A 15,954-nucleotide genomic window follows, 5' to 3' on the forward strand; every position below is an offset into this window, starting at 1 on the left:
TGGCACAGACAGCCATAGCGGTCAGGGGAATGAAGGGAGGGTGGGAAGGGGCAGGTGGGAATTGTGCTGCAGGCTCAGCAGTCCCTGTTCATGTATAGAAGCATCAATACCCATGACTGATTCATCCCTGCTGAAGTACCAAAAATGAAACAATCCCTGCTCTAGGACTACACTGTCCAATAAGATAGCCACTAGCCCTATGACAGCAATTAAACGAAAATTACATACACTGTAAAATTCAGTTTCCCAGTCACGCTGTTTGACAGTCACGTGACGGTGGTGGCTGCCGTTGGACTGAGCCGATCTGGAATATTACCATATTCATAGAAAGCTCTATTTGACAAAGATGAGTCTCACACAGAAGCCAGCACAGGAATCACCTGGGAGTTCAGTAGGGTAAATGCACAACCTCGGGCCCTACCCCAGACCTGCCGAACCAGAACCTGCACTTCAACAAGAGCCTCTGGTGATCCATGGGCACATTAAGGTTGAGAAACACGAGTCTGGAGTCAGAAGACTACCTGGAATTTACTTGGAGATGTCCTCCCATTCAGAATGCCCTGCCAGACGGAAGGGACACACAGAGAACGGGACAGAGACACACCCTTCATTCAGCCACCTTGCTCTCGGAAGTACCTCGTAAAGCCCCACCGGGGCATGAAAGAGCCCTTCCCCCTGCTGGCTCTTGACAAAGGAGCTGAAGTCCCCAGAAACCATCACACTAGACGCGTTGGGGCTGTTTCCTCTTGACGCAGGTGTGCCTCTCCGTGGCTGTAAAATGGGACACGATCCAGGTCACACCACCTCTTCTCTGAAGCTTCCCCAATGCTGAGACATTGAAGCCCTCCATCTGCAGGGCTTCTGTCCCATCAGGCAGACACCTCTTGGAGCACTTGCCTCCCCCGATTGTATCTCATCTGCAGCGCATCCCGTGCCTTGAGCTATGTTGGGCCTACAGGAGACGTGCAACCCGTGTGTGATGGGCACATGAAACTTACTGTCTTAGTCATCAGTAGATTAGAGGCGGTAACGTGGTTTTGAAGATCACTAGATGCTTTCCAGAAAACAGCTTTAATATTTGAGCTTATATCTACAGGATAATAGAACTGGCGACCATCCGATCATTTTAAGTATTCACAAACTGAGGCCCAGGCATGATGTTCCCAGAGATATTCAGCAAGGAAACAGTAGGCCTAGAACCGGAACTCAGGGTTTGAGGCTCTCCGTTAAGTGCTCACTTTATAAATGAGTCAATCTCTGCTCTCATAAGCTCCTGGATGAGGTCCCTTCCACAAATCACCGGAAGTTAGCATGAAAGTGGACGTCTGGGCCAGGTGTGGCCTTACCTTGTCCTGGGACAGAATGGTGATGTCATTATAATTGATCTGCCACCACATGTCTCTATTTTGCCTCTGCAGTTTTCCCTTCTGCATCCTTAAAATCAGCCCTATGATGACAGTTCCCAAGACAGTGATCAGGAGGGTCATCGGGAGAATCACAGCAGTCACACCTGGGGGGACACAGACATACCATCACTCAGGCCTGCCTAAGAGCAGAAGTGAGAACATCCTGCCTTGGCCTGGCCCTGCCAAGCAGATGCCTCAAAGGGCACCTCGGCAACCCTTCAGACTTGTTTCTTCCAGGAATGCTTTTCTGACCTTCCCTCTGGTTCCCATGGCAACTGCACTCACTTCCCTCTCTATAGAAACTTTCACTGTAGAGAAATGATAGTGATGGCTTCTCATACCACCACCACGTTTTATTAAACATTTACTATGTGCTCTCTTTAAAGCTGTTTCTCAGGTATGATCCATCTAATTCTAGGGCTGGGCCCCTAACCATTGGGGAATAGTCCCCTGTCTAGAATCTTTCTACCACCTTAGAAATGAAGTTCCCGAGCTGCAAATCTCAGGATTTCCTTAGAGCAGAGGTTCTTAACAGGGGAGGTGGTTGGTGTTGCCTCCTTAGGGGATATTTATTAGTAATGTCTGGAGATATTTTGGGTGGTTACAACCAGAGGGTACCACTGGCATCTAATGGGTGGAGGCAGAGATGCTGCTAAGCAGCCTATAATGCACAGGACAACCCCGGACCCCCAACAAAGATTGTTCCACGCAAAACATCAGTTGTGCTGTTGCTATTGAAAAGCCCTGAAGTGGAGAAGCCCTTCCTGTTATCCTCTCCAGGAGCCCATACTGACCTGTAAAAGCGAGCTCACTTTCATTGTAAAATCCACAGCCAGGTCTGTCTGCAAAAAGGGAGCCATGGGGCCAAGTAATAGTGGAGAAATTCCTCATGGGTCTTTAAAAAACAGAAGACAATTAAAGGTCAGTGCCCACTCGATTTAGTCTATTTGTCTCTACCTCAGGTATAGCAAGGGCAAATAAAATACAAATGTCATTTGCAAAATGTAGGCCTTGCTCTCTTAATTCAAATGTCTGCTGACCCATCCAATTTTCCCACTTGCCTAGACTCTTCAAACCCAGCCTTCAGGTAATCTAATTCATGGAAAAGCAGTATCTTTTTACAGAGTAGAATAGCTGATTCAATCTTTTGATTTAGACCATGTCACTTCTGATTTAAAAGGCGGTGTGCCAATTCTCCAATGTTGCTGGGACTTTCTCCCGTGTTTGATATAGACAAAGCTTGTTACAGAGCGCCTTGACATTTCACAGAGCAAAACATCTCCCCCCGCGAGAGAATGCCTGTTTCTACAATCCTAAGGACCTAGTCTGCCATGGTTATTTTATTTCCTGGGGCAACCCACTTTGATACATTAAAGTTCCATAAGAATATGAGAGGAAAAAATGTCAAATCGAGTCTGGATTGGGGGTGGTGAAGGTGGAGGCAAGTGGAAATTGAATTAAGCTTTAGGTTTCCTTTCAGTCTTCTCATTGATATGTAGCTGAGAGCACAAAAACAGACTTTTTCCAGAGCTTCTTGAGTACTGGAAACCCAGGAACACCCAGGTCCTGGTGTCCACAGGACTCTCTGTTTTGGAGTCTGGCTGACAGGAGGAGGCTGTTTCCCTGACTGTGCTCCCAACCCTCTAGGGGGCGCTGTGCTCCACCACCCCTGGACCAGGGCCTCTCTCTCTGAGACCAGGCACCAGTGTTACTTTCCCTGCTGGAGCAGCAGAGGAAGCCCAGGCCCCTGTGGAGGTGCAGTTAGAGGACATTGTGCAGAATCTGAAATGGCCAAGCCAATCCTACAATCAAGGGCAAGATGGCCTGAAAGACCCAAAGACAATCTTTATGAGTTCAGAATGCACCAGGCAATGTGTGGTGGATCCTAGGAGCTGGATCCCAAACTGGTCTTCCAGCAAGACCCAGCCATCCCTCACCTCCCAGATCTCTTCCTGTAGCATGATCTAAACTCAAAGAAATTACCCCCAATTACCTGATTACTTTCTGAGTCCCACCAGTACCTGATTACTTTCTGAGAGCTGTCATAGTGAAGGACAGGAAGGAAGACGGACCAGTTTCTGGATTTCTGCAGAGCATAGACCGAGTAATCCATACACCTTTCTCCCTGGGAGTTCACAAACACTGGGCCGGTGATTCCTGGAAAGAGAAGAGACTGCACATGGTTAAGGAAGACAGAGAGGAACTCATGACTCGGACTCATACCAGCAAAACCCCCTCCCTAGCAGCCACTGAAAGCAGTGGGATTTTTGCCATTTCAGGGGATCTAAGAGAGAGCAGGAAAAAAGCTAGTTCAGAGGTGGTACCCTAGTGGGGCTCAAGGGCCACTTGGGGCAGGCAGGTGTGTTCTATTAGGCCTATGCTAAAAAAAAAGTTTCCAACTAAAACCCCAGGTGTCTGCTTCCTTAGAACAACCAGATGTGACAAAAAGAGCACAAATGACATGGAGGCAGCTGACTGGGACTGGGGACAGTTGCCACCTCCAGATGCTAAAATCCCCCTCCCCCCACCCCAGGCCCTGGGGCAGAGTTTTCAAGCTCTGTTCTCCCCTTTCCTCCTGGTTCTGGCTTGTGCTCAGGCATTGGCGTGGTGCTCAGCCCAGGCCCCAGTGTGTTCTCTGCTCTCACTTAGGATGTGGTCAACCCCATGCACAAAGACACATCCGAGAGTCTGGAGGAATAAAGTTCAGCTCATCCACACCCCAAACTAGAACCGGGGGTCTGACACAGGACTTACTGCTAATTTATTCCCGCTGGGGACAGGATACAAAAGTACCATCTATGAAGCACCTATCATGTGCCCAGCACTGCGGGTTGGGTGGTGATGATCTCACACACCTAGTCCCAGTGGACCCTGCAGAGCAGGCACCATCATCCACTCCTAACAAGCAGGGCTTGGAGGCAAGACCCCTAGATAAACCACCACCATTTATTGAGCACATATTATGTGCCAAGCCCTTGATATATTTTAATTAATCCTCAGTGTTACACAACAGTGGAGAACTTGGCCACAGAGAAAGGTGGGCATTATTCTGAATTCCAGCTCCACCATGTAGTAAATTTGTGACCTTGGCCAAGTATATCACCTTCCTACCGTGGGTTTACTCACCTGTGTTCTGTAATACAGATAGTAATAGCACTATTGCCTCATGGGTTGTGTGAGGATTAAGCGGGATAGCATGCAGAAGCTCTTGGCACCCAGCGTGCTGTAAGGTAAGCGCTCAGTAAATGCTGGCTGTTACTATTACATGTGGCAGGAGGTATTATCTCCGCCTTAGGAATGAGAAAACTGGAGTACAGGAAGGTGACAGCAGTTGGTCAGCTCCCTGGGTGATTTCAAAACAGTTCATGTCTAAGACTGTCCTCACCTTGACAAGGAAAGTGAAATGGGATTGGCCCCGTGTTTAGAGCGTGAGAGTCACGAATGAGGCCCAGGGCCCCATCAGCGAGGGATGGGATGGGAAGGGTCAAGGACCCTAGGAGGCACATCCCACTCTCTTGACTTTTATTCTTGATGGACCAGTTTGAAACCAGCTGTGGGTGAGGCTCTGGGGGCAAGGGAATAAGATGCCCCAGAGGCCCCCTCACCTGATCCAACAGCCTTTTGGACAGAGCCAGAGAGTGTACTGTGGCAGCTGGGAGGTTTAACCTCAACCATCCCTTCCAGAAGACCAGAATTCCCACGAGAAAGAGGAATCCTATAGCTCAGTGTGAGGCAGGCCCTGGAATAAACCATAAAGCGCATGCTCAACATCCCAGAGCCCCACTGACAGGAGAGGCAGGCCAAGCTCTGTACACACACACACACACACACACACACACACACACACACACACACCAGCAATCAAGCCGCTTACCCTGCAGTGCAGTCCAGTTAACACCTTTCAGAGTGCTGACCAGCTGCCGCCCATCCCGGAAATCTCTCCCAGCCTTTACCATGAACTTCACTGTCTGAGCATAGAGCAGGGCCGAGTCGTGAAGGTAGGCTGCGTAAGGGCTCACCTTCAAGGATGGAAGCAAATGCAGTGTTTAAAAAGGCCCACGGCCTCCTGAGTCACAGCCCATGGCTCAGTTAGGAGGAATTTCTCTCCATTGTCTTAACAGAGTAACGCATGTTCTCCATCCATTCCACCAAAAGGAGAGGGCCCTCTGTGTGCCTGAGTCTGGGCTATTAAACCTGGGTATCATAATCTTCACTTTTCCTCGATAGGCTCATCTGTCCAATTAGATCGCCCGATCCTTCAGGCCAGGAATAGCTCTTTAGGCCATAGGTGGGTGGGCATATGGTCTAATTGAAAGAGGGTAGATTTTGGATCCAGTGTGGCCTTTCTACTCACTGGCTATGAGATTTGGGGTAAGTTCTATAACCTCTCAGAATCTCAGCTCCCTCATTTATAAGATAAAGGCACTGTCCTGGTGAGTATAAGCACTGTTAAATGAGGCAGGATAGGTATACTACCTATCGTGCTGCCTGGCACATAGTAGGCCTTCAATACGTGTTCATGTCTGTTCATTTAGCCAACAAACATGCAAGTGCCCAAACTAAGTGCTAGGCACATAGAACCTGGTACGGAACTGACACTTAATAGATGACTCCCCGAGTGCTCATTGACTGATCGCCTTTCCTTGTATGTCGGTACCCACAATTGGCCACCTTGCTCTTAATGGAACACCTGTCACCAGTGGCCCATCACTGGAAGTAGCTCCAGTTCATGTGTGTATGTGTGTGTGTGTTAGGGGTGTGGGCAAAGAAGAAGGGAAATAAAAGGGAGAATATTAAAGCCAAACATACAAATATCCTCAAAAAAGGGAGGGGCAGGGACCTGCGCAGTGAGACCCTGTCTCAGACCTGCTCTTCTGCGGAGACGGAGCTGTGGAAGGGCGGCCCCCTCAGCCTGCGGTAGACTTCTTGTCGGAAGCCTTCGTCTCCAGCACCTTCTCCGTATGAGCTGAGGGCAATGAGAAGCACAGACTCGTAGATGGTAGGGAAGTGCCCCCCCTTCTGATTGGTTAATACCTCCTTCCAAAAACTGTCCTGAAATATAATGAAATCAGTATAGTCATTATGAGGGAGACATCCTGTACAACAGAAGTGCATCGAGTCAAGGTTGAATTTGAATCTCTACATGCTAGCCCGGGGAAGCACAATGACTCTGGAAGGCCTGCCTTGAAAGGTCCACATTCCCTAGCTGCCATGGAGGCAGCGAGAAGGAAGCCAGCAAACAAGCAAACAAACAAACAAACAAAATCAAGTCCATGTGGAACATTCTCTAGGATACCACATGTTAGGACACAAAACAAGTCTAAATAAATTTAAGAAGACTGAAAGCATATCAAGCATCTTCTCTGACCACAATGGTATGAAACTAGAAAGCAATTTAAAAAAACAAACCTGAAAAATCCATAAACACATGGAGGCTGAATAAAACATATGGTTGCTAAACAATGAAGGGGTTAACAGTGAGATCAAGGAAAGAAAAGACACTTTGAGGCAAATGAACATGAAAACACATCAAACCCAAATACACGAATACATTCAAAATGGATTAAAGACTTAAATGTGAGACTTGAAACCATAAAACCCCTGGAAGAAAACATAGGCAGTGAACTTTCTGACATTTCTCTTAGTAATATTTTTTCTGACATATCTCATTGGGCAAGGGAAACAGAGGAAAAAATAAACAAATGGGACTAAAACATGCTTTTTTTTAAATTTTATTCTCACTTGGGGATATGTTCAGTGGTTAGAGAGAGAGAGAGAGAAACATCGATGTGAGAGAGAAACGTTGATCAGTTGCCTCCCGAAAGCTCCCTGACCCAGGATTGAACCTGCAACCTTTTTGGTGCACAGGACAATGCTCCAAGCAACCAAGCCATCCAGCCAGGTGGGACTAAAAAGTTTTTGCACAGCAAAGGAAAACATCAACAAAATGAAAAGACAACCTACTATGTGGGAGAAGATATTTACCATTGATACATCCAATAAAGGATTAATACCCAAAATTTATAAAGAACTCTTACAACTTAGCACCAGAAAAACCCCCAAGCAATCCAATTAAAAAGTGGGAAACGGACCTGAATAGCCACTTCTCCAAAGAGGACACACAGATGGCCAACAAACATATGAAAAGATGCTCAACATCACTAATGATCAGAGAAACACAAATTAAACCCGCAATGAGATATCAGCTCGCACCTCTCGGAATGGCTGCCACCAACAAACACACGAGTGGCAAGTGTTGGCCGGGAAGTGGAGAAAAGGGAGCCCTCGTGCACTGTTGAGGGGAATGCAGACTGGTGCAGCCGCTCTGGGTAAATTCTTCCAGCTCAGGAGCGACGGCCTCTCAGGGCTGGGGTGAGTCTGCAGCGAGCGAATGCATGTGGCACATAGCAAGCTCTCCACACCCATAGCCTCCTACTGCAGGAGCCATTCGGGGGTCATCGACACCCACCTCTAACTGCTGTAAAATGATGAAGACAAAATCCCCTGCGTGGAGTCCCAGGTTCTCTGCAGCCAGCAGAATAATTTTTGCATCCTCTGAGCTGCAGATCAAGATGATAACTATAAGAGAGAAAAAAGTCAGCCAATTGCACGTGATCATGCACATGAACATGTAACCCTCATTTTTCAATCATGAAGCATGTAACCCTTATTTTCAATTTATCAACCCTGTTCCATAACCCTGAACAAACAGTTACAAGCTAGTGCCAGGAAATAGCCAACCGTAAGGGTTAAACAATGCTTGTGTTGGCTTCTAGACATTGCTTTGCTAGGTTCCCACGCCCTCCATGCCAACCAGGGTGCAGTTTTGCCTTTAAAGTCTCCCTGTAAAGACTGTTCGGGGCTGCGAGGCTGTTTAGGGCAGGAACGCCCTCATAGCTGCTGGCTAATAAATCTCCAAATGCTCAATTTGGTCTTTGTGTGAATTAATCTCTCGAGAACTGGGTATAACACACACACGTGCGTGTACTTTTGAAAGTCTAGCCTGAAACTGCTCCCAATGAGACGTGAACATTTTCTTCCCCTGAGCACGCGATAGGGAGGAGGAATGCCGAAACTGTCCCCAGGTGCACCACCAGCAGCACCCCAAACGGCAGCCCTGCCCTGCAGAACTGAGGTCCCCCCTGCAGCTCTCTCCCAAAATGCAAGTCAGAAAGGTTAAGTCCGCTTCTGTGCTCTCCTTTCTGTTTCATTGGCTCCCAAAGACGTATCTGGCTTGTTAATCAGCAGCCACACAGGAGGAGTTGAGGGACCTAGAATCAGGACCATTCAGACTTTCTGAGTTGGGATGGGGGAGGGGAAGGAGGCGGCCATGGTACTTTTCTTCCATTCTAACACATCAGCACGCATTCTGACGACACACAAATGACATAGTGATATTCTTTAAATAAGGTAAATTATAATCTACTTCTCTGAGTTCCGACCATGTGCCAAGCACTGTGTTAACTAAGCCCAAAATACAGCAGTGAGCAAGGCAGAAGGCCCCTGCCCTCAGGGGGCTGACAGACAGACACTATACCAGTGAATCACGGCAGACAATGGGGCTGCAGATGGCACTCCAGGCCAAGGATCAGCAAGTCCCAAAGTGCCAAGGCTGGAAAGTTTATTGAAGAACAGAAAGGAGTCAGTTACTAAACAGGCTAGAAAATAGAGCCTTATAAGCACCACAACAAAAATAATTGATATCATATGTTGGCCAGTTACTATGTCCAGACACAGTGCTAAGGACTTCATACACACAACCTTATGCAATCCTTACTTTTCTATGAGGTAGGCAGTTGATATTATCTCCATTTTCCAGATAAGGTATCTGAGGCACAGAGAGGTTAAGGTATTTGCCCAGGAGCACACAGCTAGAAAGTATTAGAGGTTGGTTTCTCCAGAGTCCATGCTCGGAACAACAGCCCAAGTCCAAGACCCAGCCCACCTGGAAGATGCTTCCAGAGCTTATTCATTGAGTCATAACACTCTAGCATATGAGATTTCACTTTAAGGTTTTTAAATGTTTTTATAGATTTCAGAGAGAGGAAGGGAGAGGGAGAGAGAGATAGAAACATCAATGATGAGAGCGAGTCATTGATCTGCGGCCTCCTGCACACCCCCTACTGGGGATCAAGCCTGCAACCCAGGCATGTGCCCTGACCCGGAATCGAACAGTGACCTCCTGGGTCATGGGTTGATGCTCAACCACTGAGCCACAGCGGCTAGGATTTCACTTTAGATTAAAAACTATTGTTTTTGGTGGTGATGTCAACCAAGAAGGAAAATTGTTTTTATTTATCATTAATTTTATACCCTGTTTCCATCTGCTTTTTACACCCATAGAAAAAAGAAGAGTTTCTATTTGCTTTTCCTATTTGTCTCTCCAAACACAAGCAATAGAAGATTCTTTTCTACTTACCCCTGGCAGTTGCTGACATGTTCCTGAGATTCTCCTGCAGGAGGGCTGGATCATTGTTGGTGTATCTGACCCTGGCAGTGATGGTGAAATGGGGTTTGAGCTCATTCTCTACAACCCTCCACAACTCATCCACTCCATCCCAGGAGGAAGTCCCAGAGTGACCTCCGAACATCCCAATGTGTTTCCAGCCTAGGTACTGGAGACTTTTCTGGAGCACGTCACCAAGTTCACGCATGGGTGGCACAAGTTTCACACAGGTGTCATACAAGAAGCCGTTCTTCAGTTTTTCTGTTTGTCCAACAAAGTCAAACATGGGGATATTCCACTCAGAAGCCAGCAAGCCAATAACCTTGAAAGCAACCAAAAGGGAGACTTTTCATAATTATAATTGAGTTTATGCTACACTCAAACCCCATTGTGAGGTATCGCGTACCTTTTGGACTGACTCTCTGGGTCATGCTGGAGCCTGTCTTTTGGAATATTGATAATAATGTCTTGTATCCAACATGTTTACTATGTGCAGAGCACTGTGCTATATAAGAGCTGACATATATCATCACAATTTTTACAACATTTCCATGAGGCAGGTACTATCATTACCCCCATTTTATAGATGAAAATATAGGGGCACAGAGACGTAAGTTACAAACTAGCAAGTAGCAGAGCAGGATTGGAATATGGGCGATATATACCCCGAGCCCACACCCATGGCTACTATTCATTCCCTCAGTGTTTCTTTCTTACTGTGTTCCTTAATTGTTTCTCATTAGAAGCCTACTATTTACAAGAAACATTAGGAGTTTCTCTTAAAGGAGTTTGTGCTCTATTACAGGAGCTAAGACATATAAAAGTAGCTAGAGAGTTACACATGCCATTCACTATTTACAAACAATAGATTCATAGGCGTTTAGAAAAGTGAGAAATTATTTCTGATTTTGGACTTAGGGACGTAGAGGTGAGGATGGAGGGCTGAAGAAAGGCTCTCTGTGATTTGAGCTTGACTTTAAAGAATGGGTAGGTGTTGGATAGTGGGAAATAGGTCAAACAGGGACTTTCAGAAGGGAACAAGATTTAAATTCAAACTTAAACTTAATTCTACAGCACCCACTAGTGATAGTTCTGAAGGATTTTTGAGAGTGAGAACTGTGATGCGCCTTCCCATTTAGGCTTTGCATCAACACCTAAGCGTGAGATACCCAAGGACTTCCCAAAGCCAATCCCATTAACTAAACACATACAAGACATTGGTTTCTCTCATTTTCTTGCTCTAGCTTATCACAATGTCATACTCTTTTCCCACTTACCTTTACCATCACTGAATAATTTATGACACACGCCGAAGGGAAACCTACACAAACAAATGATATTTTCCTATTGAAAACCAGGCATTAATTTTCTTAATTTTTCTGAGCCATGTGGCTCACAGCATTAAGATAAATAATCAGTCTATCTATAACAGCGCCAAGTCCAAACAGTTAACAAGTTTGTTAGTGAACATCGGCAACTTACAGTTATTGATTTGGAAGGCTTTCTTTAAAGAGAATATTAACTGTTCTAATTACATGGTCTAATTACATCTCAAAGAAACAGTACCCAAGACCTACACCGTGATTATTTTAATAATGCCATCTTTGTCAAGAGATTATTCAAATCTGTCCCATCATCTTTAAGACCACCCCCTCCAAAGGAAACTCAGCCAGAGTTTCTAGAAGGTTGAATACCTCTGCTGCTTCTGGGCATGCTGGTCCAAACAGGGCAGAAATCTGTTCCCTCTGGACCTGGTTGGTGAAAATAGCAAGACACTCCTTGGGGTTGCAGGTTGAGTTGGTATAAGTGAACTCCCAGCTGAAGTTTCCAAGGTCCGAGTGGATCTTGTCCATGGCAATCTGGAGGCCCGCACCCAGCCTTTGCACGCTGAATGGATGGGAGATGTCCCAGGGAGCTTGGAAGCCCACGGTGAGTTTAGCAGCTTCAAGCCGAGTCACCAGCACCCTGGCAAAGAGTGTTAGAGCTAGTATTGGGTGGGCATCGTGGCATGCAACCACCAAACAGAGCCCAGATTGAAGTGGGGCCTCAGCACTTGTCCAGGGCGCCATGGAGAGCGCCTAACACCTGGATTACTGCAAAACTAGGAGAGGCTCAGCCTCCTGACCACTCGTGCCCGGAGCTTAAATGATAGTGCAGAGTTCCCCGAGGACCACAGCTTGGTTTCTATTCAGTGCCATTAATTAGCCGAAATCTTTTCAGAATCTGTCCTAACACATCTAGAAGCAGCAGTCTTGTTGAAAGAGGCGAGGGAGGGAATCCGCAAGGCCCTGTTAATTGATCCAATGGACACCACTGACAAATTTTATGGTCCTGGGCAAAGCACATGACCCCAACTCACCCCCCAGCCCCGGGATCCCTCTATGCTACTTAAATAAGAATTATGGGAACCACTCAACTGTAGGCAGATGGCCTGGGTTGGAATTCTGACTTCACCATGTTAGTTGTGTGGCCTAGGACATGTTACTTCCTCTCTCTGTGCCTTCATCTCCTGATAGATAAAATGGGGGGTTAACTGTAATGGGATCTTCCCCTAAGTAATATGGTAAGGATTAAAAGAGATCATGTAAGTCCTGAAATCAGCAAAATGCCTGGGCAAAGAGGGCCACTTTTCCATGATTAGATAACTGTGATGATGATGATGATGACCATGATTGATGATGCTGATTTCATAATAATCATAATTATCACCTGCTAAATTAATCTTATAATTTTTCTAGAACAAGTGAGCTAATGGCTATGAGAGGGTTTACTCACAACTGGCACAGTCAATGTCCCTCACCCTGGCTTAGGACACCAGGGAGAAGCTTCTAATGAATGAACGCTAGCTCTCAAAGCTTGATCTAAGGACCACCTACATCAGTCTCTTCTGATGGTTAAAAATACAGATTCCAGGCGCTCTCTCTCCTCTCCCAGGAAATCAACTCGCAAAGTCATCTGAGTCTAAAGATATCCTCTATCTAATCACAGGCAAAATTCCATGGATTTTTTTTTTTTTTTTTTTTTGGCTCAGATGCTTACCAGATATATGTGGCCTTGGGCAAGTCAGTTTAACCTGGATCTTAATTTTCTTAACTTCAGAATTAGTTTAAAAACGCCCCTTGAAGAAGGATGTTGTAAAGTTATGGTGAAATTACACAATAACCTAGCGCAGTGCCTCAGGTTAAGAAGGAATTTGGTAAAGGAGTACTCCCAATGGGTGTATCATTGCATAAGTCATGATCTCAAAACTAGGAATCTAGGAACAATATATTATACTTTCTATGTCCCCTCTCACCCTCCCATATATAAATGTCTTAAAATGTGTACTCCAGCTCTGGGTAATTTTAGATTCTTTGTGTTTACAGATTTCCTTTCTCTGAGGATCTTTGAGGCCAGGTGACTATGTGTGTCCCTCTTTGGATCCTCAGATCTAGCACAGTTTGGGACCTTATATATGCAAATTAATATTAATCATGATAAGCATAAGTATTTTTTTGTATTCCTAAGTGCTTACACGTGAGCATGGTGGAAACCAGAAGACAATACTGATGATGTTCAGCACTGGTGAGAGTTTAAAAAACAGACATGCACTGCTGGTAGGTGTGGAAAGCCATTTTTCCAACATGCATTCCAAAGCCTTAACAATATATGGATCTTTGACTCAAAAATCCCAAATTTGGAGACTTATCCTAAAGAAATAAGATCTTACAATAAGATTTTACTACACTGGCTGTTTTAAAATCAGTCAAAAATTAGACAATTTTTTTAAATGTATATGTCTTTATTGATTTCAGAGAGGGGAAGGGAGAGAGAGAGATAGAAACATCAATGATGAGAGTCACTGATGGGCTGCCTCCTGCACGCCTCCTACTGGGGATTGAGCCCGCAACCCGGGCATGTGCCCTGACCGGGAATCGAACTGCCACCTCCTGGGTCATAGGTCGATGCTCAACCGCTGAGCCACACCAGCTGGGCAGTAAACATGTTTGTTAAAAATAAACACTACAGACTTGCATTTGTGGAGAGAAAGCTTGGGGGTTAAACTCACGCTGTCTGGATTCTCAGGTCAGAAGCATCTCAGCCTGACCTGGGCCCTCACACTTTGAGGCACTTGGCTTACCTCTGTGGGCTCTAATTATTCTCTGAAGAGTTCAGCCCCTTCCACTTACCATTTCTCTCAGAGATGGAGAGAGACAGAGATGCGGTGGTCCAGGTAATGATAATCACCTGGAAACCATTGCCATAGTAACAAGCCCACCCACTTTGTGCCAAGTGCTTCATTGGCTAGAGGGGAAATGCCTGAGGTTAGAACCAATTTAGTGGGATTTGCAGGAACTGTGGTTGCTGGAGAGAGCATGATGTTTTCCAGTCCTCGTTCCTTCTAGGAGATTCTTATGCCTACAGATTACCAGGAGCATTGCGGTTGCTGGGAAAGACAGGTTGTTTCATCCAACAATGATGCTTTAGAAGAAAAGTATGCCCAGCAGAGGTGCAGAGGTTGGCTCCCTGTGTCGGTGGGGGTGGTACTTTGATTCTTAGCTACTTTACCCATCTCTGCTTCCTGAGAGACTATCACAGAGGGAGGAATCCTTCTATCTAAATTACGGTTTCCTCGATGTTGACCAGCCTGGACCATAAACCAGGTACGGGGCTAACTGTTCAGCATCTAAGGTCAAATAAGATTGGCTGTGACCAGGGTGGTGGGGTTTTCATGAAACCTCCAGCATTTTTCTAGCTGCGCCCCCCCACCCCTGCTTTCCCTTTGTATCCCTTCAATTTATAAATCAGTGGTCTGACCATGCTTAGAGAGCTGAAGGGTTAGAATGTGTGGGTTCGAACTTCTCCAGAAGGTTAAGAGGCAGGTAAAGGTGCCTGGCCATCTGGAAGAGGGAGATGGGCTGCATTGTCCTGGAGGGAAGGACAAAGGGAGAGGCACCCGTCACGCCTGCCCTCGCACACTCTCGTGAGTCTCAGGGTGTCTTCCTGGAAAAGCATCAGCCTCAGGCTTCCCTGAGTGAATTAGACTGTAGCTGAGCCTCCATTTCCATTCCTAAAAAATGGGGAAATGGCAGGGGGCAGAGACCTCTGACCTTACCAGCTTGTTGCCCTAAAATCCCAGGACTTTGTTGGCTTCATAACTAACCAAGTACTCCACGCTTGGTGGTGGCAGCCAATTTCTTTCCAGGTGTCGCTCACAGGTTCCTAAAGGGAAGGTTCCTGAAGGTCTAGCACACCTTTTACAGACCATCCCAGAAGGAAGAGCCAGTCAAAGGTGGCTATTAGCTGTCAGGGTGTGAACTTCAAACTTCCCTGTGTGTTCTCGGCTTTTGCAAACAGCTGATATAACATCACTGAATCTGAAGCTCCTGGTGAGTAAATGTTTGAGAAGGCAGAGGAAAGAGCAAATGTTGAACCTGTGCAGGAGATCGTATTTCCTAGACCCAGAACAAAGCCACTTCTTGGATCCAAAAGCCACTCCTTTAGGCTAACCGTGTGCGCAGCGCTACTCCTAGAAGGCCAGGGCCGGGGCACTGGCTTTGGCTTCCTGATGAGGACACCGGTTCTGTGTCTGAAGAGGCTTGTGCGAGAGGAGGAGCTCCTCCCTCCCGGGGCCTCTACCTCTCTCTTATATGCTCCAACCGCTTGGCATTTATCCCGAGCTGCTGAAGGAGACTCTTCCCCTGGCCTGTGATGTGTGTTCTTTCTCTCACTTGTTTCCACCAGAAATGTGTCTTGGATACCTGAGCAGTTGCTTTTGACAATCTGGGGCTTCCAACCAATATTTTCCAGTTTTCTTCTGCCTATAAATATAACCTGAAGTTGAGCAGGTTGGGCTGCTCTAAATGCCAGATTTTCCATCTGCATATTTATTTTGTGGTCTTCAATCCCAGATAAAGACCCCGCCCCCCAATACAGGGTTAGCTGGAAGAGCAAAAACTTCCAGAAAGTACTGGGGAGGTGGGGCAGCTGTGTGCTCTGGCTACTCAGTAATCAAAAATACTAAATGACTAGCAGTGATGTAATTACTTCCGAGGCCACTTTTCCGAAATTTTTAAGTTTTCTAAAATCCCCTTTGTTGTCACAGTATCTCAGACACTGAGC

General features: G+C 46.3%; 1 protein-coding gene across 1 annotated transcript in view; it reads right to left on the reverse strand.

Annotated features, from left to right (window-relative positions):
- The window catches only part of LOC107536420 (guanylate cyclase 2G-like), a 30,798-nt gene extending 18,970 nt beyond the window's left edge, over positions 1-11,828 (reverse strand). The window contains exons 1-10 of the mRNA XM_087824084.1: positions 11,547-11,828; positions 9,826-10,174; positions 7,876-7,985; positions 6,273-6,458; positions 5,281-5,425; positions 3,428-3,563; positions 2,201-2,301; positions 1,347-1,510; positions 999-1,001; positions 637-771 (exon numbers count right to left, since the gene is read on the reverse strand). Of these exons, the coding sequence (XP_087680210.1) occupies positions 637-771; positions 999-1,001; positions 1,347-1,510; positions 2,201-2,301; positions 3,428-3,563; positions 5,281-5,425; positions 6,273-6,458; positions 7,876-7,985; positions 9,826-10,174; positions 11,547-11,705 (1,488 nt within the window). The 5' untranslated portion in view covers positions 11,706-11,828. The remainder of the gene's footprint in view (positions 1-636; positions 772-998; positions 1,002-1,346; positions 1,511-2,200; positions 2,302-3,427; positions 3,564-5,280; positions 5,426-6,272; positions 6,459-7,875; positions 7,986-9,825; positions 10,175-11,546) is intronic.
- Positions 11,829-15,954: the final 4,126 nt, after the last annotated feature.

Source organism: Miniopterus natalensis, chromosome 14, assembly GCF_054644295.1.
Source record: "Miniopterus natalensis isolate mMinNat1 chromosome 14, mMinNat1.hap1, whole genome shotgun sequence".
Classification (NCBI taxonomy): domain Eukaryota; kingdom Metazoa; phylum Chordata; class Mammalia; order Chiroptera; family Miniopteridae; genus Miniopterus; species Miniopterus natalensis.